The sequence below is a fragment of the Bactrocera latifrons genome, unplaced genomic scaffold (genome assembly GCF_001853355.1).
Source record: "Bactrocera latifrons isolate USDA-ARS-PBARC rearing strain unplaced genomic scaffold, ASM185335v1 scaffold_1028, whole genome shotgun sequence".
NCBI lineage: Eukaryota > Metazoa > Arthropoda > Insecta > Diptera > Tephritidae > Bactrocera > Bactrocera latifrons.
In genome coordinates, this window is record NW_017534440.1 from 1 (window position 1) to 21581 (window position 21581).

At 36.0% G+C, this 21581-nt stretch overlaps 4 protein-coding genes across 6 annotated transcripts; 2 read left to right on the forward strand and 2 right to left on the reverse strand.

Annotated features, from left to right (window-relative positions):
• Positions 1-7451: 7451 nt before the first annotated feature.
• Positions 7452-12187, reverse strand: LOC108968218 (trithorax group protein osa-like; the record flags this gene model as incomplete). Its single annotated transcript, XM_018932107.1, is given in 2 exon segments — positions 7452-8457; positions 10665-12187. A coding segment is annotated over 1 exon segment (903 nt), but the record flags the coding sequence as incomplete, so codon positions are not given.
• Positions 12188-12528: 341 nt separating this feature from the next.
• Positions 12529-13558, forward strand: LOC108968248 (vacuolar protein sorting-associated protein 37B). The gene has a single exon (XM_018932162.1). It carries the CDS (start codon positions 12689-12691, stop codon positions 13328-13330), a length of 642 nt encoding a protein of 213 aa, XP_018787707.1. The 5' UTR covers positions 12529-12688; the 3' UTR covers positions 13331-13558.
• A 147-nt stretch (positions 13559-13705) lies between these two features.
• LOC108968230 (katanin p60 ATPase-containing subunit A-like 1) lies at positions 13706-16649 on the reverse strand. Of its 3 annotated transcripts, none has more exons than XM_018932153.1 (7): positions 16457-16649; positions 15725-15932; positions 15441-15664; positions 15019-15380; positions 14833-14954; positions 14140-14696; positions 13706-14079 (listed from the first exon to the last, which is right to left on the reverse strand). In XM_018932153.1, exons 2-7 carry the CDS (start codon positions 15902-15904, stop codon positions 13881-13883), a joined length of 1644 nt encoding a protein of 547 aa, XP_018787698.1. In that variant the 5' UTR covers positions 15905-15932; positions 16457-16649; the 3' UTR covers positions 13706-13880. The 3 variants fall into 3 exon arrangements, with proteins under 3 accessions (XP_018787698.1, XP_018787681.1, XP_018787689.1); XM_018932136.1 differs by having other exon boundaries at positions 15725-15946; XM_018932144.1 differs by lacking the exon at positions 16457-16649 and adding an exon at positions 16310-16393 and having other exon boundaries at positions 15725-15946.
• A 393-nt stretch (positions 16650-17042) lies between these two features.
• On the forward strand, positions 17043-21578 carry LOC108968225 (MMS19 nucleotide excision repair protein homolog). The gene is made up of 7 exons (XM_018932120.1): positions 17043-17238; positions 17296-17679; positions 17742-18091; positions 18148-19638; positions 19697-19942; positions 20000-20167; positions 21087-21578. The coding sequence occupies exons 1-7, from the start codon at positions 17154-17156 to the stop codon at positions 21276-21278; spliced, it is 2916 nt and encodes a 971-aa protein (XP_018787665.1). The 5' UTR covers positions 17043-17153; the 3' UTR covers positions 21279-21578.
• The last annotated feature ends 3 nt before the right edge of the window (positions 21579-21581 follow it).

Genomic DNA, 21581 nt, shown 5'->3' on the forward strand with positions numbered 1-21581 from the left:
CATTGCTGTTCGGTTGGACTTCAACCTGTCTGTCCACCTTGCAGTTTTTTTATCTCCTTTAAAACATTTCTTCACCGCGCACATTTTTATATGTTATTTATATTTATTATACGGGGCTACTTCCTCTTTGTGTACATATTCTTCGCCTACCATTCATTCTTGTGCAAGTGGCGCCCGTTTGTCTACCCAGCGGCACACTGCAGCCCAAACCATGCGTCAAGAAGGCATCACCAGGCCCGTCATCCGATAATAAAGGCAACAATAACGACAGCAATAACAAAATAAAATGCAACAACAAAGGCGCGTGAGTACTCACATTACCGTTGCTTCATTCATTAATACGAATTTTTCTGTTCCGTAATTTTTTCTTATGTGCGTTTTTCTGTTTTGGTCTGTTTTTATTTACATTTTCTCTTTGATTTGTTTTATTTATCATATATAATGCCGGCTTGCATGCATATACTTATGTATGTATGTATGYGAACTTTCATATCGTCTACCAKACTACCATTCATTGCAAGACTACGCAGCGTGCTAAAGTGTGCGTTTGTATGTATGTCTGTCAACGCCGGTTAATTCTCTGCCGCGACCTGATTGCTTTTAAGCACATACGTACGTGCTTACATTTGTATAGATGATTGTGTGTCGATATGTATGTGAGTATGTACATATGTATTTTAGTTATCCGCACATATTTGATTGTTTATACCTTTGACTGCTCAAAGTCCATTGACTCAATCGTTTGCAAAAACAAAAAAAAAACAAAAAACAATTTATGCAAACTTATATCTCAACGTTGTTGATTGCTGTTGTTATTGTTGTGGCTATTTGTACCACCATCATCACGTCACATAGTCACACTTTTTGAATGAAATTTAAATTCAGCACATTTAATGATTTCGGCACACACTTATGTACATACATAAGCACAGATATGCCATATAAATTGCTGTCTCAATAGATTTTGTTTTAATTTCTATTTTTTCTTGCTTAACCATTAGCGCGTACTCACGCAACGGTCGCTTTGTTGTATATTTCAATATTTATTTTTTTACACATTGTACATTTTATTGCATCAAATAGATTAGGTTTGGGGTGAAATCCATCCGTGAATTTTTTTTTTGTCGAATATACATTTATTTTAAAATATTTCCAAAAAATTGAAGTTGATTCGGCAAAGTTTCGGAGATATGACTGTATTTGCAAGAATTTTTTAACTCCTCGAAACGTTGTTTTTAGCGTCGGTGAGGAACATTTCTTCGAAACGGCTGTACCGATCGACTTGAAATTTTCACAGAAAATATGGTAGGTTAGATATACGCATTTGTTAGGTAAAGATCCAAGGAATAAGATTTATGACATTAAATTCGATTTTTCCAAGTCACTCTGAAATGTAGATTTTTTCACAAAAACGMCTTTTTTGGGAAGCCGCCATTTTGTCGAAATCGAAACTTTAACTACTATTTCGATTATTACCTGTATTCATCTATTGTAATATTTTTTTGTATACCCTGAACAGGATATATTAAGTTTGTCACGAAGTTTGTAATATCCAGAAGGAAGGGTCGTAGACCCTATAAAGTTATATATAAATGATAAGTATGTCGAGCTGAGTCGATATAGCCATATCCGTCTGTCTGTCTGTATATATACGAACTACTCCCTCCGTTTTCAAGATATCGTTTTGAAATTTTGCAAACGTCATTTTCTCTACAAGAACATGCTCATTTGTCGGAACTACCGATATCGGACCACTATGACATATAGCTACCATACAAACTGAACGATCGGAATCAAGTTGTTGTATGGAAAACTTTCACATTTGACGTGGTATCTTCACGAAATTTGCCATGGATTACTGCTCAAGTTAACAATATAATTTGCAAAAAAATTGTTCAGAACGAATTACTATAGCATATAGCTTCCATACAAACTGAACACAAAATTACTAACAGAAAGAGTATTTAGCTTCGGCGCAACCGAAGTTAACATTTTTTCTTGTTTTTGGATTTGAGCCGAAAGATTTTTCCCACCATCAGACACCCTTTTTCGCATATTTTCCTGCTCTGGAAATTGGTTGCGAGATCAAGGAAGACCAAAATTTTTCAAAATAAATACGCGATTATTGGAGCACATTGAATTCTGTAAATGTATGCCTCTAAATAAAATGTTTCTACAAAACACGCATTTTTTCCGAGTTGCAAGTGGATATAACTCTTTAAGACAAATACTCGTGATTATTGTTATGACATACAAATATTCCTATTTAAATATGACATTTGTGTTTTTTCCTAAACTTCTAAAATTTGATTGAAAGTATATGCGCAAATGACTTCCAATTATATATGTATGTATAAATGTATAGTATATGCATATATGTAGTATGCAGTATGTAAAAGTGTACATATGTAAATATTTAGAGTTGGCCATCTTTTCGCCCAATTGTGTTCATTTCCTTAAATAGCGGCAAGCAACCGTTTCTTATTGTTTGTTCTTCCTGTTTTTGTTTTTCTTCAGTGCACAGCTGGTACTTCCTCTAATTTTCTCGCACTTCCTCTTCTGCAACTCAATTAGTTGTTTCCGCTTCAACAGGCTTAACGTGTTTACTTTTTAAATGGCATACATTTTCTTCCACGCATATTAGGACTGATTTCTTTTCGTCTTAGAGTTTATGCTCTCCTTGAAATCGCCTTACGTTTTTAGCTGTAATTCGTGGATAAATTAACTTAAATCTAACATTTCGGTATATTTTAGTCTCGAGTAAATATTTCATATCTGAGACAGTGTTTTTTTTYMRKTKRAARKYSSMAAGTCGGATGCTGATGTAAGACGTTTTGTAACTTTTAATAAAAAAAAGTATTCGCAAACTTTAATTTTTGTAAAATAACAATCGCTCGACCTTATACTTTGAAAAGGGTCATGCCTGAATGTTTATACGCGAACTAGCCCTTCAATTTTTTTAGATATCGATCTGAAATTTTCCACTTTCGTTCGAGCAACATCACCGTGATGAAATAATCAATATCGAACAACTATAGCACATATTTGCGACATGAAACAGACATATCAAAATCAAATTTGGAAACTGTTTAATTTGACAAAATATCTTGACGAATTTTAGCAATGACTATTGTATAAGGTAAGGCAAAAATCTGCGTGCATATACCTTGAATCGGACTACTATTGAATATWGCTGCCAAACAAACTGAAGTGAAAAAGAATAGCTTTGGATACGAAATGCACCTGTGCAAGGTTTTGAAAATCACTTACAACATTTAAAACAGTGACTTAAAGCTATTATTAGAATGATATTGAGCAAACCGTGTCCACTTCAATATCAGTCAAAATGCCGTGCCAGTGTAAGTCATTCTCGTAGATTTGTGTGCATATTAATTTTTGTGTCTATCGACCACAAAATAAAATGAGGCCAATGTGGCGCTTGCCGCTGTGGTAAAGTTATTTCTCATATTGTTTTTCTTTTAATAAGATTTCACTTTTGGTTTTGAGCCTTTTGTTTTTGTTATATTTTTGCATTATTCGTGCACAGCCGGTGCTCGAGCTCGTAATAGTATTACAATGCTGCAGCACACAATTGTTCTGTTTGAAACGAGGCAAAAACGGTCGCGTAACGATAACACCAACAACAACAATAATAAATGTGAAAACAAAAATAGCAAATGTTTTATTCTACGATTTTACAAGTTTTGTGAAATGCGGCAGCGATGCCGCAGTCTTAAAGCGCTTTGTATGCGATTGTGTGTTGCTACATATAGGAGATACACAACGGTAGAGGCCAGAGTGAGTGAGAAGCGAGAGGAGCGTTTTTAATGATGCGCCTTGTTGCATTGCATTGGTGGTGACTGCAGTGACTTCTTGGCGGTGCGCTCCTCACTACTTTTTCTATGTTTACCACTTCCTTCCATTTGCATTATTTTATTGCTTGTTTGTGCATTTTTTCAGTTTCTCAAAGTTATTTCGAGATATTCTATATTTTCTGGGTCATAACAGTTTAAATATACACAAGTATGTTCGGTTCTCGCCTTTGTTGTTATAATTTACCATGCTACACACTTGTWAACAACAAAAGTAATATTGCAACARCTGTTAAAGCAATCTGCGATTGTAGTAAGAAAGAACTATAAAAAATAATTTTAATATCTCCTGGACCTGTACATACAGAATATAGAAAAATAAATTTTTTTTGCTGCGTTTCTACAAATCTAAAATTGTCTACTTTTTTCATTCTTCCGAAGAAGCTGCTCATTTCTCGGAGCCGCCACCATCGGAACACTATTCCATACAGCTGACATAGAACCTGAAGGATCAAAATTAAAAAATAGTTCTTGTATGAAAAGCTTTTCTATTTTGAAATGAGGTAAGCTTGACCCAATATACGAGTATTTGAAAACGTAAATCTTCTTCAGCTGCATAAAATTGGAATTTGTATGCATCGCAGATCATAAAAAGGGAAATTTGTCAATCATTAAAAGTATTAATCTAAAACACACACACATGTATACATATTTTTATGCATATAAATATATTATATAAGTATACATTTGACAATTGAATTGCTGAAAATTCACACTTAATAACAAAAGAATATCAGGACCACTCAGCCCTAAACTCTTGAATGACAAACATTATGCCCATAAAATAGAATAACCTACATACATACATATATGAAAATATATGTACAAATGCACACACTCATGTTGTGTTTGTATTTTTTGTGAGCGCAAAGTAAAAAATATTAAAAAGTAAATACACGTCTGTAGGCACGTCTAATCAACCGTGATGAGTTACCGCAACAATAACAACATTGTACGAAAATTTAACTACAACAATATATAATATATGTGTATATGTATAAAGGGCATCAAAAGGCTCTATGCGATAATAAAGTCTACAGTATGGTGTACACTTTTATGTTTTGACTACATTCTACACATTTTAATGTTATTTTGCCACCACTTTTTAAGTAAAAACAGAAACGTGTTTGGCACGTGCGTTTAAATACATAAAGTCATTTCACTTTCTTTAGTCAAGTGATTCAGAAGACTTTCAGGTATATATGTATGTACATATAAGTCTATAACTGGAACTGTAGACACATCCATCTGAGCACTATACTGCAAAATTTTACCAATATAAAAACCACAGCCTAAATTTTTTTTTTCAAAATTCCTAACAAAAGTTGTATTACTACGAATGGCGCATAGATAGAGTTAAAGCCAATAATCTACATATAACATTTTCGGTCGGAACAATAACAACAACAAATATACAAAACAGGCAACTCTGTTATCCTAACAATATACTCGTAATAGATGGCTTGTATACTTGTGCAGCTTTATTGTCATATAAGTTTTAAGCCTTTCAAATATACAGAGATTTTATAAGTACAAGGTTGAAATTATTTAGTTATACTGTTGCAAGGATAGCAAAAATGAACAAACAAAAATCCCTATCAACTGTAGGTAAATCACATTTCTTATGTTCTAGGCAAATTAAGTGCCCACAATTCAGCATTCACTCATTTCAAATCAAACAGGGCTGTAGCTATCGCTGTAAACAATTAAAGAAGTATAAAGCAGAGCAAAGAAAGTTCCTATACAATGTCCATGCACATAAAGAGTTGTCTATATTGCGGCCAACAATAAGAACAACCACAGCCGGCACATAAGTAAAAATGTATGTATGTATGTATGAGCACCAAATCGGTTTAACTGTATAGATAGCAGTGCGCTTGGAGGCAAAACAATACCAGGCATCCAAACAAAAAAAAAAAGTGGAGCAAAAATACTTCATCTTATATAATATATAAATAACGCTTGTATAAAAGCATGTGCATGTACGTGAATAAGTGTGGCAGCCAGTCACCATAAACGCAGTCACTTCACCTCCACCTCCTGTCAATGGTGGTACACTTTTACCATCTGTGTATCCCTTTAAATCGTGGCTGAAATTAAACTCATGCCGGTTGAAATGTTGTCTGGCTTTAAATGGCTTGGCCTGGTTACTCCACTAGCACACTCTCAACTTAACTTGAACCTTAAAGATTTTATATCACATTTTGTTGTGTGCCTTTTTGATGTGAATGAAGGCTGTGTTATTCTTGTTGGTTGGGTAAAAGATGCCGCCGCGCTGGTTGATGTTTTCCGTTTTTTTTTTATTATTTCATTCATGAAAACGACAAACGTTTATTGACACACTTTTGTACACATGTACCTTTATATACATATTTACGGTGGCAAGTGCTGTGCATACACGACGACTATGCAAAAACAAAAACACAAAATATTTAGCGCTCTATATTTGTCCGTGTGTATGTTGGCAAGATTGTCTTATATCATACGGTCTGTATGTCAATTTGTATGTTATAAAACAACATGTAAGGTGACGTTGACCGCTGAACAGCCCAACTAGGCACGCGTTTGTTCATAGGTACATATCTATAGGTAATTGTATTCGAACGGCTACATCCGTCCTTACTAGTACCCACGTAGAACAAATTTTCATACTATTATGTAAGCATGTTTGTATTTATTTATTTATATCTGCATTTACATACATATGAATGTATGTGTGTATAGATGTAGTTGCATATTTATACACTCTGTGAATTGTTTGTTTTCCTTTTGATTTCTGTTCGTATTATAAATACTCTTTTATATTTTTTGTTGTGATTATTTTGTTTACCAGTTGTTGTTGGTCGTGCCATGTTGCCCTTGCTGATGATTTAAGGCGGCAAATTTTGCTCAACTCGAACGACAGTATGAATGAATAAAACGCGAGGGTACGACTCGACGTATTTTTACATATTTTTATACATACCTACATACACTGTGTATTTAAGTATGTACGAACGTATATGCACATACATAACTATAAATAGCGTTGGCATGAGTAAGCGTTTGGGATACCCCAACTAGAAAAGCATCAAGCTAGACGTTTATTGTTTGTTAACATCCAAACATTTTTTCTAAATTCCGCCGGTTGTTTTAGTCAGGTGAAGTGTTATTTTGGTACTAAAAGGTTTTACTAAAATTTTCTATGATAAATCTAACTATTGAGGGATGGATTAAATCATTGTGCACGTTTCCACATAAATTAAAACTTAAAAAACATGTTCTACCCAATCAATCATGTAGAATTAAAAGTACAATAGTTGTTATGTTTTCATAAGGCATTATGGTGCATTATAGAAGGATAAAACCTGTCGAGACCTCCGGGGACCATGAGGAATTGTCTTTGAACTTCCCTCTCCCTTCTTCACTGGTGCCATAGTATTGTAGGTTAAACCTACAAACCTTGAAGCCCAATGAATGGCTAGAACTACAAAAATATATAGGGCACAATGCATGTTCGACTACCAAAGGACTTTCATTTAAGAAATTATGTAATACCAACTGAACTATTAATTTTATACATTTTTACTCGGCACTTACCGGTGGTGGCGTTCGATAGGCCTGCGACGGTCCTAATTGTGGGCTATATGGACGTGGTGGTGGCGCCCATCCTTGTTGCGCTCCATATGGTTGATGTGGTGGAGGCGGCGGTCCATGTGGTCCGCCTTGTTGTTGCTGTTGCGCCACTTGTTGCTGCTGTTGTTGYGGATCATAACTATTTGCATAACGATGTTGTGGTGGCGGCGGTGGATGTGACGATTGTAATAAAGAATTTAATGTGGGGGTAGGACCTTGCGGTGGCTGCCCGGGAATATATCTTTGCTGTGGTGGTCGACTGGGAGAGGCTATACCGCCACCCGGTCCAGACGGCGGTCCCGGTTGTTGTTGCGGTTTGCCTCCAGGAGGTGGCTGTTGCATAGGCGAATGCCCATAGCGGTATGGATCAATATTTGGATCTGGATGATGATATCGTCCGTAAACGGGATGGTGTCCACCAGTAGGTGGAGGTGGCGGTCCACCCAAAGGACCTTGACCGTATTCGTCTTTTTGTGGATGCTCACCGGGGTTTTGTGGGACTCCAGGGCCTCCGGGGCCACTCTGCTGGTGAGACAAGTGTTGTTGTGGATGCTGCTGTTGATGCATATGATAATGTGATATTGCAGCAACTGGATCACTGCCAGGTGGTCCATATGAATGCGGAATTGTATGTTGTTGTGGATCATTACCGTTATTAGGCGCCGGTGGACCACCACTGGGTGGACCACCGCCTATGGCTGAATTAAGTGGAGTTGGACCACCGGGGACACCAGCACCTGGCCCACCATTACCGCTACTGCCAGTACTGCCAGATCCAACTGGACCACTGGGTCCGGTTGGTGGGCCTACCCCTCCTCCGCCAGCGGCACCACCCTGCCCAGAGGGTGATTTTATTTTCTCATTCATTACTTATTTGACTCAATCCCAGGTGTATATAATTTTTGCAGTTGCTGTTGTAAGAGGCTTCTAGTTTCCGTCAACGGCCGCTGCAACTGCACTGCTGAGTTATCTGTGTTAAAAATTAAAGGTTTATAGAATGAAAATATGGGAATAAAAAAGAAGAAACTTAGTTTATAATAGATATGTATATAAATAAATAAATAAACGCTTATGGTACGACCGGTTTTAATTGTGAACTTTGAGACTATTGCTCAAACACAAACTGAAATATTGCAAATGTTTTACATAAAGAAATATCAATTGATACAATGTATGAAAAATTTAGAATTTCAAAAGTTGGAATTGTTACAAATGTGTACTGCATATGTTCGTTCGTACCACCGTATCTCATAAATTTGAATTAGTATTTTAAAATTAAAAATTTATGTTAACTATATTCGTACATATCTGGATCCTAAAACTTAAAAATTTGTTCTGACCAAATTTAGTGTTTTTTTAATTGAATCAAAAAGATATGAACCTAACCGGACATAAAATTGTGGGAAGTTAGTACATATTTATAACAGTAGTTTGAACGTTCAACATAAAAGATATATATAGTATATCAATTTACCTAAACATAAATATTATGCATATATTTCATATAATTACTGTGCGAGTTAAACAATATTAATAAACTTTTCTTTCYCGTGAATTTTACTCACACTAAATGAAAACTGGTAACCTAATATTTAATGGTAAGTACAAAATATATCTCTGGAAATCATTTTTCAATAAAATAGCTTCTATTGCTGCTCAATTCGATTGGTTCGATGCTCGTCGAGGCATGTGTATACTTCAATGCACCGAGTAATATGTATTAATTCCGAAATTTGGTTTAATTGCCAACACCCCAAGTGCAAATGTGAATATGTATTATTTTTTCAATTGTGCTTTTTATACAGTTTTTCAAATGTATTTACATGATGTGGCCGGTAGAAGGAGTAAATCGTTGATATAGTGCAAAGAAAAAAGTCAATAAAATAAGAGAGAAACATCGGAATCAGTAGCGATTGACGAGGGCTGTGAACGATATAAACGACACGACACGGCCGCGATATAACAACGTCAAACATTCAACATTTATCCAACAACAACAACAATAAAATAGTAGTAGAAATAGACAGGAATACGATATAAAGAGAACGAATGTGAATCGACACAATATGGCAGGCTATAGCTAAGCGCAGCACACCACCCTACCGCGAGAATGCTCTTCCACTATTCTCCTCTAGACCGCTCAGCAACCCGTGACAACTTCTTTTAACCTACTACTTCTTCCCACTTTCGTAGTTGCGACAACCAGGCAACCTGGTAGAAGACAACGGCTGTGGTAAACACGCTCTCATTCAATGGCTGTGTTCGTAACGTTGTGTTGTTGTTGTGCTGTGTTATCGTGCCTTCATTATAGTTATCTCTTTCTATCTCATTCACTATACGTACGCATTAAAACATATCGTTTTGCTTGTCACACTCACGACTGCACAGCAGATACTTCTGTGAGATTTTGTGCAACGCGAAAATATGATTTTAATGATTTTTGGTAACTCGTATTTTTAATTTAATTTTACACATCACAGAGCAAATTTTATTTTATTTTACTTTCACATAAAACAAGCTTATATATTTAATTAAATATATGGTGAATTTTATAAATTAATTCCCACAATTTCCAAGGTAAAATCACTAATTTCCCATGCATTCGCACTAAGCAATCGAGACAACGAGTCGAAAGTACGTACGTATATTCGTATGGTTCCCGGACTTTTTACTTTGGATAGCTTAAAACAACATATTTTCAGCAGCAGTCGGTTCGTTTCATACGTCGTAATATCGTAGTACTTAACAACTCGTTGCTGCAGCGCGCACTCAGTGTTGCATTTTAATAGCAATACATGTGGAATTATACTAACGAGGCATATTAGTTTTAATTTAAAGACTTTCTTAAAGACGAAATCTTTTAAAATAAAAGTTAAAATAAACTAAATTTAATGCTTATTAATTAATATTTAAATTCAAATGAATTATTGATCATTATCGATGTGTTACTTTCTTATTAATTATTTACTTTAGTTGGTGAATRTTTTTGGTTTACATATTTTTAAATTTTCTGTTGGGCCTTGTGTAAGAAAAAATGCAAATTATTGAAATTATCCTAAATAAACGTAATTGCACCTCAAAACTAATTTGGCACTTAACGTATAGCCTTTGCTTTGATTTCTTAATCAGCAAAAGGAAATAGATATTTCAAGATGTGATTTGGATTGAGATACTTACGCATTTATATCATCACTGCAACGTCGCGCATAAAATTATATATGTCCAAATCTTGAAGCAGAAAACACTGTAAAATTAATATTCCTTTAAGTAGGCAAAATTTCCGAAAGTGTAGAGTTTACAGTGCAATGCTGTTCTACGGTGTTTGTGCTGAAAAGATGTGTAACAAAAACTGTCCGAATAATCACCAACAATCTGTATACGGCTTTTCCCTTCCACTTTGTCACTTCTTCGTTTGGTTGTATTCACGATACACTCATGATTTTTCACCAGCGATTTTCACCAATTCAATACAAAAACATTTCGAATAAGACAACAGCTCTGTTTTTACTTTGCWTTGTCTTGCTTTACTTTTCACAATCTGCTTCTTCCTATTATTCGTCGTTTTTGACTTTAATATCTGTTTCTGTTCTTTGCGTACTTTGTTTTGTTTTTCGTTGTTCCCTACTCACTTTCTATGTATCCTACTCGCATGCGGCTTTTTTACCATTACTCGCCAATAGGTGTGAGGGAGACATAAATAAGTACACAGTGACGATTGCAATAACAATTACCATACAGCTACGATGACCACCTTCGATGATTGCTTCACTTCTGCCAAGCGATTATACTGCGAACGTTGTATTAAAAAGAAAACACAACGAGTTTCTTTTCTTTTGCTTATTCTGTCTATGCCTTGCATTTATTTCGTCTGCTTCTTTTTCACTTTTCAATTCGTCGATGACTTTTATTAGTGCGTAATGTCGGCACCAACTACTTTTATTCTCTACTTAATTTTGCAATTAATGTGGAAACGAGGGTAGTGTAAACCCCTCTTCCAAGTTCTATACTCCAAGCTATATCAAACTTATGACGAGGACTCCACCCGGAGGCTGTTCGGCAATTAATGTTTGCGCAGACGATTCATTGAAATAATCCAACAATTGTATGATATATTTAATGGCAGGCAAACTTTGTATCTAGCCGCACCTGCCTATCTTTGCTCGTTTAAACTATTGGAATATGAAGTGTTTAAAAACGATTGCAAAACTCTTCATATCCATTAGTAGTAATCACTTTCACATAAACAGTTTCAATTTTTCAAAACCAACTCAAATACACTGCTATATTTTGCTCACTTTCAACCATCCCATTCCTGTAATAGGTTTCTAGATTTTCTATAATCATTACGCTATTAAAGTYTTTGAATTTTTTCACAGTTTTTCACGGGGAAAGTTGGAAATTTTCGATTTTCTTTTTTCCTTTATATGAGTGGAATACACGAGACCGAAGAAACGCTTGGCTTTCGGGACACGAACAAATTTTTATGTAGTCGTCTGAAAATTTTTCACTTGCGATACGGTCCTTTTCTTTAAACACACTTTTTACTCAAACTATTAACATTTCGAAACAACTTTTTYACTCTTTTTGTTTCTGCACCTTTCAATAACATTTTTAACACTTTTTCGCCCTTTAAACTAGTGTATTTTATTAAAATATTCATTCAAATGCATTACGCCGAAATACACGAATATATCAAAATGGCGCACGCTAATGGAAGTGTTTGCAAAGCATTGCCAACGTGAATTACCAACATGTAACCGAATGTGGAAGTCATTTATTTCGTTCTACAATCCTAAATTTTCGGCTTGCCAACYTTGCAATCGAAATTTCATATTCCACCAAAGATTAGCTTAAGTTAATGCTATTAATATTTGGTTTAGAACATATAAACTATTGTTGTCATCCTGATCTTTYTCTAATCGTTATAATATTTTCAAAAATATATTACTATATCAGCGGATTTCAATATTTGAGCAATGTTTATTTCAAATATTATTTATTTAAATCGCTCAATAAGGCTGGCAGTTCTGAGTCGAAATTTCCTTTGGACTTTTTGACAAGTATGATTGAGTTTACTAGCCCCGTCATAAGTCGCAATTAGAAAAATAGCTTTACAGTAAATAATAACACCTAAAAGAACGAACATAATTTAAATAAGTGAAGCATTTTAAAGTAACCTCTAGCAGATAACAAAACATAAAATGTACCAAGAGTATTTAAATCAGCTGCAATCATCAATAGCYCCTCTCTCATCAGACGAACTCAAGGATTTACTCAACGATGACGAAAAGCTAGATGAGAAAGTGAGTGTAGTACTGGAAAACCTCAAAACCCAAAAGGACGACTTACTCATCGAAAATCGGTCCAAGGCCGAGAGCAATATTGAAAAAGAACCTAAAATCATCGAATTGCGTGGAAAAGTGAATGAATTGATGGAGGAGGCGAAAAAGTCTTGTCAAGCTGTACAGGAGAAATTAGCCGAAGTGAAAGAAAAATCGGGTAGCGTTAGCCAAGAAACTGCTTTAGCGTTGATACAAACAGCTGCTGCTGAAAGTGAAGAGGCAACAGACGCTTTAATTAAACAATTCACAGACAATGAAATCGGCGTGGAGGCCTTCCTAGACGATTTTCTTGTTACACGCAAAATGATGCACTTACGGAAACTCAAAGCTGAGAAAATGCAAGAGTTAATGCGCAGGCAAACGCAAACGCCACAACGTGGTAATCCTCTGCTAYCAAATAGTGGATTTTATCAGACACCAGGTGTACCCGGTATGGGTGGTGGTGGTGTGCCGTACCCACTAGGGCCGATGATGCCAATGCCACCACCACGTCCTTACTAGTAATCAAGTCCAGCTGCCGAACACTACCTTTAAATTTGCGAATTCGCCATACATTAAAAGGGGATAATTAAGTAGCAGTTCCCTTTAAACATAAATATCTCATTTTTAAATATATAGTATTGTTAAAATGTTACGTAGTGATAAATGGCTACGAGTCGCAGAAAATAAATAATAATAATACATTTTAGGCACTACTAAATAAAATTATTTACAAATTGAAGAAAACTACGCGAGATTGTTTTTATRTATTAAATTTAAATACAGGTATAAAATGACATTAACGGCTTCTGTTAATTGTAAATTGAAAGTTTTATTTCTTAATAAAGTTTTTGTTAGTCTTATTAATATTTTATAAAGTTGATCTCTTTTTGTTGCTTAATTTCGAATTTATATTATATAACTCTTTCAACACTTCTCTAGCTATGCTACTCAAAATCAAGTTCATTACAGCCATGTTTGGCTAAACGTACGCCTTTTCAGTATCTAAATTATATAGTTATTTGTAATTAAAATGCTACTAATTGCAGCAAATGCGGTAATACTTCCGTCATCATGACGAACCAAACTCATTCATCCATTTTTCGTATTTTTCCAAATCCGCTTTTGAAACACTYTTATTGCAGCGACTAATGGCTTCTGTGAAATCTTTATTCGAAACAGGAAGATCTACTTCCTCTGTGGCCAATTGTCGTATTTGTTCCGGCGTGAGACCAGCTATCTTTCGGCGCATTGACATCATACTAGCATCCCTAATAGAAAAACAGAAATGTAAACAATAATTCTATATAATTTCGTTTCATGTAGTCCACCTGCAGACGTTGGTAATGTCAGCACCAGAATAACCCTCTAATTTTTTAGCGATTTCGGACAAGTTTACGCTTTCGTCCACTTTAACCTCACGCAGATTAATCTTTAGCAATGCTTCACGCCCTTCATCAGTTGGCAACGGTATGTAAATACGTTTTTCCAATCGACGGCGTAACGCTTCATCTATGTCCCAAGGAAAATTCGTAGCAGCCAATACCATGACGACTTTCGTAGCCTCTTCRCTGCCCACACCATCCATTTGCACCAGCAGCTCTGACTTCACACGGCGTGAGGCTTCATGTTCCGATTCAGAACCACGCCGTGAACAAAGTGAATCAATTTCATCGATGAATATTGTACTTGGCGCATAGAATCGCGCCATTTCGAACAATAAACGTACCATTTTCTCCGATTCTCCACGATATTTAGATGTAAGTGTTGAAGATGATACATTAAAAAATGTTGTGCCGCATTCTGTTGCCACTGCTTTAGCTAACATTGTTTTACCCGTCCCCGGAGGACCAACCATAAGTACGCCTTTCCACGGACGTCGGATGCCCTACAGAAATTTGATAATAATTAAAAAAAAGAAAAAAATTGTGAAAATTGAATTTCAGATTAACACAAACTTCGATCTTTACAACGAAGCAGCAAAGTGTTGTTTCTATTTGTTTATATTATAAAGCTGCTTTTACCTTGAAGTAGTCAGGCATAAGCATCGGCAGCACGACCGCTTCCTCTAGTAAACGTTTAGCATCGTGCAGGTCAGCTATATCGTTCCAACGCACCTTAGGGTTGCGTTGCAGTATATCACGTTCTTAAAAAAAAAAAAAAATTGTTTGTTTATTTAAGTTTATGGAAAAACAAAATTTCATACTCACCAAGTATATCTACCAGTTCAGCTTCCATGTGTGTACTGGGTTGAAATTTTTTCTCCTCCTTCTCTTCATTTTCCGCCGCCTCTTCATCACGACTTTCGTCGTCTTTGTTACCGACATTATCGGCACCACTTGCCGCATTACTACTAACTCCATTGCTTGAATGTGTTGTTTTTCTGCTCGATGTTGATGACGTCGATCTTCCGTTCTGCTGCGCGCGTGCATTGTTTCCACCACTCCCAGCTATGGTACGTCTAGTAGTGGCACCTCCTGCGGCATTACGTTGTGGTATTATGCTTTTGCCAGCGCCGGCAGTAGCTTTTTTGTTCGGTATACCACTACGGCTTCTATTTGGCACTGCGGGTCTATAATATATAAGTATATTCTATTATAAATGTGTGGTGAAACAATCTAAAAATATATACTTTTCCAAGCGTGGCGGTCCCCAAACATCTGGATCTTTAGGAGGCGGTGTCCAAATGTCGGGATCGGGTCGAAACCAAGCTGATGGATCTTTTGTTTCATCTTCACTGACTTGTGTTTTCAATTTATGTGCGAAAGGTGTGTTCTGCAAATCTAGTGTCATTTCTGATAGAGTTCGCTGTATGGCCTTAATTTGCGAGTATTCTTTTTCAATCTGCTGAGCTATCTGTAAAGCAATGAAACTATTCAAATATTGATTCATTTCGAATTGGTTTTAATAACTTACCAATTTCCATTTGCTTTTACGCAGTGAATCGTTYGTAGATTTAACCATGCGATCCAACATGCCACCTAGTCCTTCATAATATATGCAAGCAGAGTCATAGTTGCCGGTATAGGCCATGTCCCGCGCCAGCTTTGCGTTTTCACATATTTCCACAATTGAAGTTTTGGCCATCACGGTCATTCCTACACAAGATTTCGTCTTTTGCTTCCTACCTCGTAAAAGCTAATGTAGTATAAAGCACGCACGCATGCACGCAAATTAAAAAGGCCGTGTTGAACAAAGCAATGGTGAGAGCAGAGCGGCGTCATGGACGGAGTTAATATAACATTATAGACAATGAGCCATCAATGTTATATTGCGAAAGTAAATAGAAGTATAAAATCTTAGTTAGCAAAAATGGAAAGTGAGACTCGGAGAGTGTTAGCTATAAGACGTCGCTCAAGTTGACAAATTATAGAAAAAGCAATAAACAATATACACAATTAAAAAGAAAAGTTTTATTGTTCAAATTTAATTGATTATTTATAAATGGAATCACTTTGAATCATTGCAAACGATTTATGTCCCCACCCTTTACTTATCTACCTTTATTCTATATATTATGCCTAAAAATAATCATCAATTTGTTTTACTTTTTGCTTAATGACTTTCCTGCCACTATTCACTTTCGTCTTTGGTTTTTCTTAAACTATCTTTATACGGAAGTTGCGGAAGTATTCCTATTCTACTTACGGTTATTGACATTAGATCGCGCCTTTTTCATACACTTTTAACCTTGAAACTTTTATTACTATTCTAAGTATACTAATTAAGACTTATTTTTAATTTAAACCATATATTTTATTTTATTTTCGCCGTTAAATAAACGGGTGTAATATTTCTTCACTACTTGTCTTCTCGTTTCTTTTTCTTATTCTTTGTCTTAGCTTCTCAGGAAATGTCAACTGCTATTACCGACAGTGTTGCCTTTCCATTTTATAATCACAAGATCGTTGGAATATTCTATTTTTCTTTTACCCGCGTACACCATGGCATAAGTCGTTTATGCCTTTTGTGCAAAAAATAAGTAATTAGCTATTTTTTTTACATTAACAATTGTCATTACAACTGATATTTCAGAGCTATTTATGCTTTTGTTGTTATTTATTCTTTTGTTGTCGTCGCCAAAATTAGAAATGGGAAGCTCCCATGAAGTCGTGCTGTTTTCCAAATAACTGTGCTGTCGTATTTGTGTACAATGAAAAAACACTTTAAAACACTTTCCTATAAAMTAATTGACATCTCTAACGATTAATTCTTTATATCGAACACATATGACATTTGGTGCACACTTTGGACAAATTAGTTTATTTTTTTTTTATTTACTGTGAATAAAAGGATAAATCCAATCTTATACAATCTTCCGGTCRCCYCTTGAAGMTACATTGAAATGACACCTTTAACACAGGATGGTATAGAGAAAGCATTCGTTAGTGAAGCGGCATTGCAACAGGCAGCAGCTAATCTTAGTAAAAGTAAGTGCTTTATCATGGTGTATCGTATATTATTATTAAGTTTTTGCCCATGATTAGATGTAGTTATGGGCTTATATGATGTATCATATGTTGTGGAGCAAATGGGCTTCGCTCTAACTTCAACTACCTTAGAACAACGGATTAAAGGAACACAGCTTTTATCCAGTATGCTGCAACAGTTGCCAAAGGATTACCTTAATTCAAAACAATTGGAGTTCCTTACAGCTTTCTACACGGATCGGCTGAAAGATCATCACAGTGTGCTACCTGCTGTGATAGAGGGCATATATACTTTGTTGGAAATGACGGAATTRCCTGCAGAAAGTGTACCGAAAATTTTAAACACATTTTTTAAACACAGTAGTTGCCAGTCGCATCAACGAGGAGAACGTGGAAAGTGGTTCAAAATATTGCAGTTGGCATCCCAGCGATATGATAAAGGTAGTTATATTAGTTTTATCTTAACCATTATAAAAGTTATTGTTTTTTGTTTTTTAATTTAGAACTTAAAGAAATGGGTGGCGATTTCATGTACGGCTTGATAAATTCCATAGATGGAGAACATGATCCACGTAATTTAGATTTTGTATTTACTTTTATGCCAGAGTTGATCAARCATTTTTCGCTGTTGCATTTGGCCGAGGAAATGTTTGAAATCTTTGCTTGTTATTTCCCCATTGATTTTACTCCGAGCCGTGAGGATCCTAGCAATATTTCTCGCAATGAGTTGGCTGCTAAATTATCGGATTGTTTGGTGGCATCCCCTGAATTCATCGAATGGTTAGTGCCTTTGGCTTTGGACAAACTGGAAAGCGATTTGGTAGAGGCCAAATTGGACTCGTTAGAACTTTTGGTAAAATTGTATATTATACTTATAGTTAGTGTAATCAATAATTGGTAAAATTACAGCGCAAAGCGGCAGTAAATTTTACATCTAAATCAATGTCGGAACATTTCGATGTTATCTGGGCAGCGTTGAAATCGGAAATTTTCCCAGGAGGCGGAAATTCGGATGTTATCTCCGCTGGACTTGTTCTTTTGCGAACTATTTTGGAGCAGGCCTATGAAACGCCAGACATCAGTCACAGTTACCAAACTAAGGTGCTAGGTACAATTTTAACTCACCTAAGTGACGTCAATCAGCACCTATACAATCCATCAACGGCCATTGCATTGGTGTGTGTATCCGGCGATCCACTTTTCGCTAGTGATCGCATACTTAATACTTTTTTATTGAAACTAAACACACAATCTAAAAGTGACGATGGTGAGGGCGACAAGATTGCTGGTTACAATGAAGAGCAATGTCWTAAAGTTTACGACATAATAGCACAGCTTTTTAAAATAGTTGCAATACGAGATTGTTTAGAGAAACTCAATCGTACTACATGCGATCAAATTCATACGGATATTATAGCAGTACTCCGTGTTAACATTGATGCTGATGTTCAACAGCAAAATATTGATTTAAAAAATGCCGCACTCAGCGTATTGACCGAGAGTGTGCCATTAATCAGCGAAAAAAATCGTGCTCTCCTTTACAAAGTACTTATACAGCTGGTCACACATGACTCACTCGAGTTGGAGTGCATAGAACTGTTGGAATTGCTGGGCGCTTTATATCCAATTGAAGTACAATCCAACTGCRTAGATGTGTTAATACGAAATTTTGCCATTTATTCGAATTTCGTAAAGCGTAAAATATTCCGGCACTTGTTGCGTCTGGYCATACATGCGGCATTCACATCACGTGTACTCGATTTAGTATGGCATTATGCGTTCGGTCAAAATATACCACAAGATGATCAATTGTTAGCGCTTGAAGCGGTTAACATGCTATTAAATAGCGGCGATGAACGGCTAGTCGTCGACCTGCAAAACAACAATTGTCTCATTGCAAAGCTGATAGAGTTGGCTTTGGGACCGTCAACACTCAGTGTACCTGCGTTGGAACAAATCGCCATAGCAATATGTCGTATTGAGCAACATTTGTCCGTCTCCGAACAATATATAATTGTCACGGAATACCTACCGCAGTTGCAATTACAGTCTTCCGCACATTTGTATGTCGCCAAAGGCCTATTGGGTCGCTTACATCAGGACATTAGTCTGGATGACTTTTTCGAATGGCTGCTAACTGAGTTGACGCAACAGTCGTTGAGTGGTAATGAAGTGGGTGAAGATAAGGAAAAATTGCATATTGTTGCACGTCAGTTGCTTTGCAGTGTAGTTAATCGAATGGATGGCAATGAACAAAATCATAGTAATATGACTAAGGTAGTGATGCAACTGAAGGACAAAATAAAAGAAGACCACACACTGTCTGTGCATACTTTGGCGTGGATGGCTAAAGGCCTTATTGTAGCTGGTAGTGGCTTGGCGGCTGAAATKATTGAAATCGTGAGTGCCTGTAATCGGAAAGAGTGTATAATTTCATAAATTAMCCTTTTCTTTGTAGCTCACAGAATTGTTGGAACACCCTATCCTAGGCACAGTTGCAACGCGTGCATTCGAAATCATTGCAATGGAGTGTGAAGACCTGTTTTTACCAAAGGTCGAAATCCTATACAAGCAGAAGTTGTTCCATACAGTATTGGCCAAGATGGAGAATAAGCTAAATGCACATTCCGAAAACTACCTGATTGCTTTTATTTTTGTGCTGAAAGGTGCACCGCACATTGTGCAGAAAATGAACATCGAGAAGGTAATTGAATCAAGTTTAATTTTATGCACCCTGATTGGTCTAATTGTCTAACAACAGGTTGGTCCACTGCTTTTCAAATCGCTGGATTGTGATCACACGGAAATGCTCTACATTTCACTGGAAATTTGTGGACACTTCGTTGCAATCCATGATGAATACTTTCTCAGGCATTTGAGTCATTTAATACCGAGATGTCTACAGTTGTCCAAATACCAAAAGTCTATGGTAAGTACAAAGACATAAAGTATAATTTTTTTTTGTGAAATTCGTATACCAAAGTCATTAATTTTACAATAGCTCTCTGCGTTCTTCTTCGTTTCTCCATGCAACGAATTAACTTGTCCAAACATTTGGGTTACTCACAACGTGTAATAAAGCATCGTAAAATCATACATTTATACTAGTTTAAAATTTGTTGTTGCATTGTGTACTAAAATGAGTTTACGCAAATACAACTCTGAACGCTTTGTTTTCGGATCGTTATAACTTATAACTTTATGAGACTATGTGAAACCYCTAATTGTATTTATTTATTTTTACTTGACACGCTTGATATTGTTGTTGTTTTAACGACAGGAAATCTTCCGGAAATAATTTTGAGTAATGCTGTCAGTTGATAGTTCTTGRCCGGATGAAAATTCGGGTCTGTTTCGGTTACGTAGGCGCGACTGTCGCGCGAGTGTATTTCATACATCTTATGCTTTATTTTGAAAATCCACACCCCACTTCTRCATAATGAGTGAGAGATATCGAATTTAAAGTTAATACGTAATCCGGTTAACTCAGTCCACACCTTTCCCTAGCCCTATGGTGATATGTCTTATATATAGAGACATTTACGCTTGCTCGATCCAACCACTATAGCATATGGTTTCCATACAAACTGATAGATCTAGATGTGTATAAGAGATATATAGAGACATTTACGCTTGCTCGATCCAACCACTATAGCATATGGTTTCCATACAAACTGATAGATCGAGTCCTTGTATGGATATTTTTGTGTTTGTGAAAGTTATTATAGCTTCAGTGCAACCGATGTTAACGTTTTATATTTAATGTTAACTTTTATATTTCACATAAATATTTATAACGCCTTCTTCCCGTAATTAAAAACTTCTAATGATTTCCTCTCAATTTGCAGAAAGTTCGTATATCCGCTTTAAGTCTTCTACACGACATTACTAAATACCCGACGCATGTCTTGTTAACACATAAATTGGATGTTGTGTTGGAACTGGCCGCCGCGCTGGACGATAATAAGCGYTTGGTTCGCAACACAGCTGTGCGTACGCGCAATGCCTGGTTCTTGGTGGGCACAGRCGAGGACAATTAATAYATWKACAAGTGGATGCCGTCACATCAATGGGAATACACCTTCCTGCTGTGTTGTGTTTGTTTTAGATACAATATACTTAAATGTTTATGCAGACAAGTACAATACCTTAGCAATAAAATAGATAAACAGCGGACAATTTCATATGGACATACATACATAGATGTATATGTATGTTGTTTATGGTATGCGCGCACAGGTGTTTTTAAAAATTAGCAATTTTAGTTTATAAACACATTTTACAAAGAACTGAAGAAAACTAACTAGAAACCCAAATAAAAAACACTGTTTTTTTTATTATAT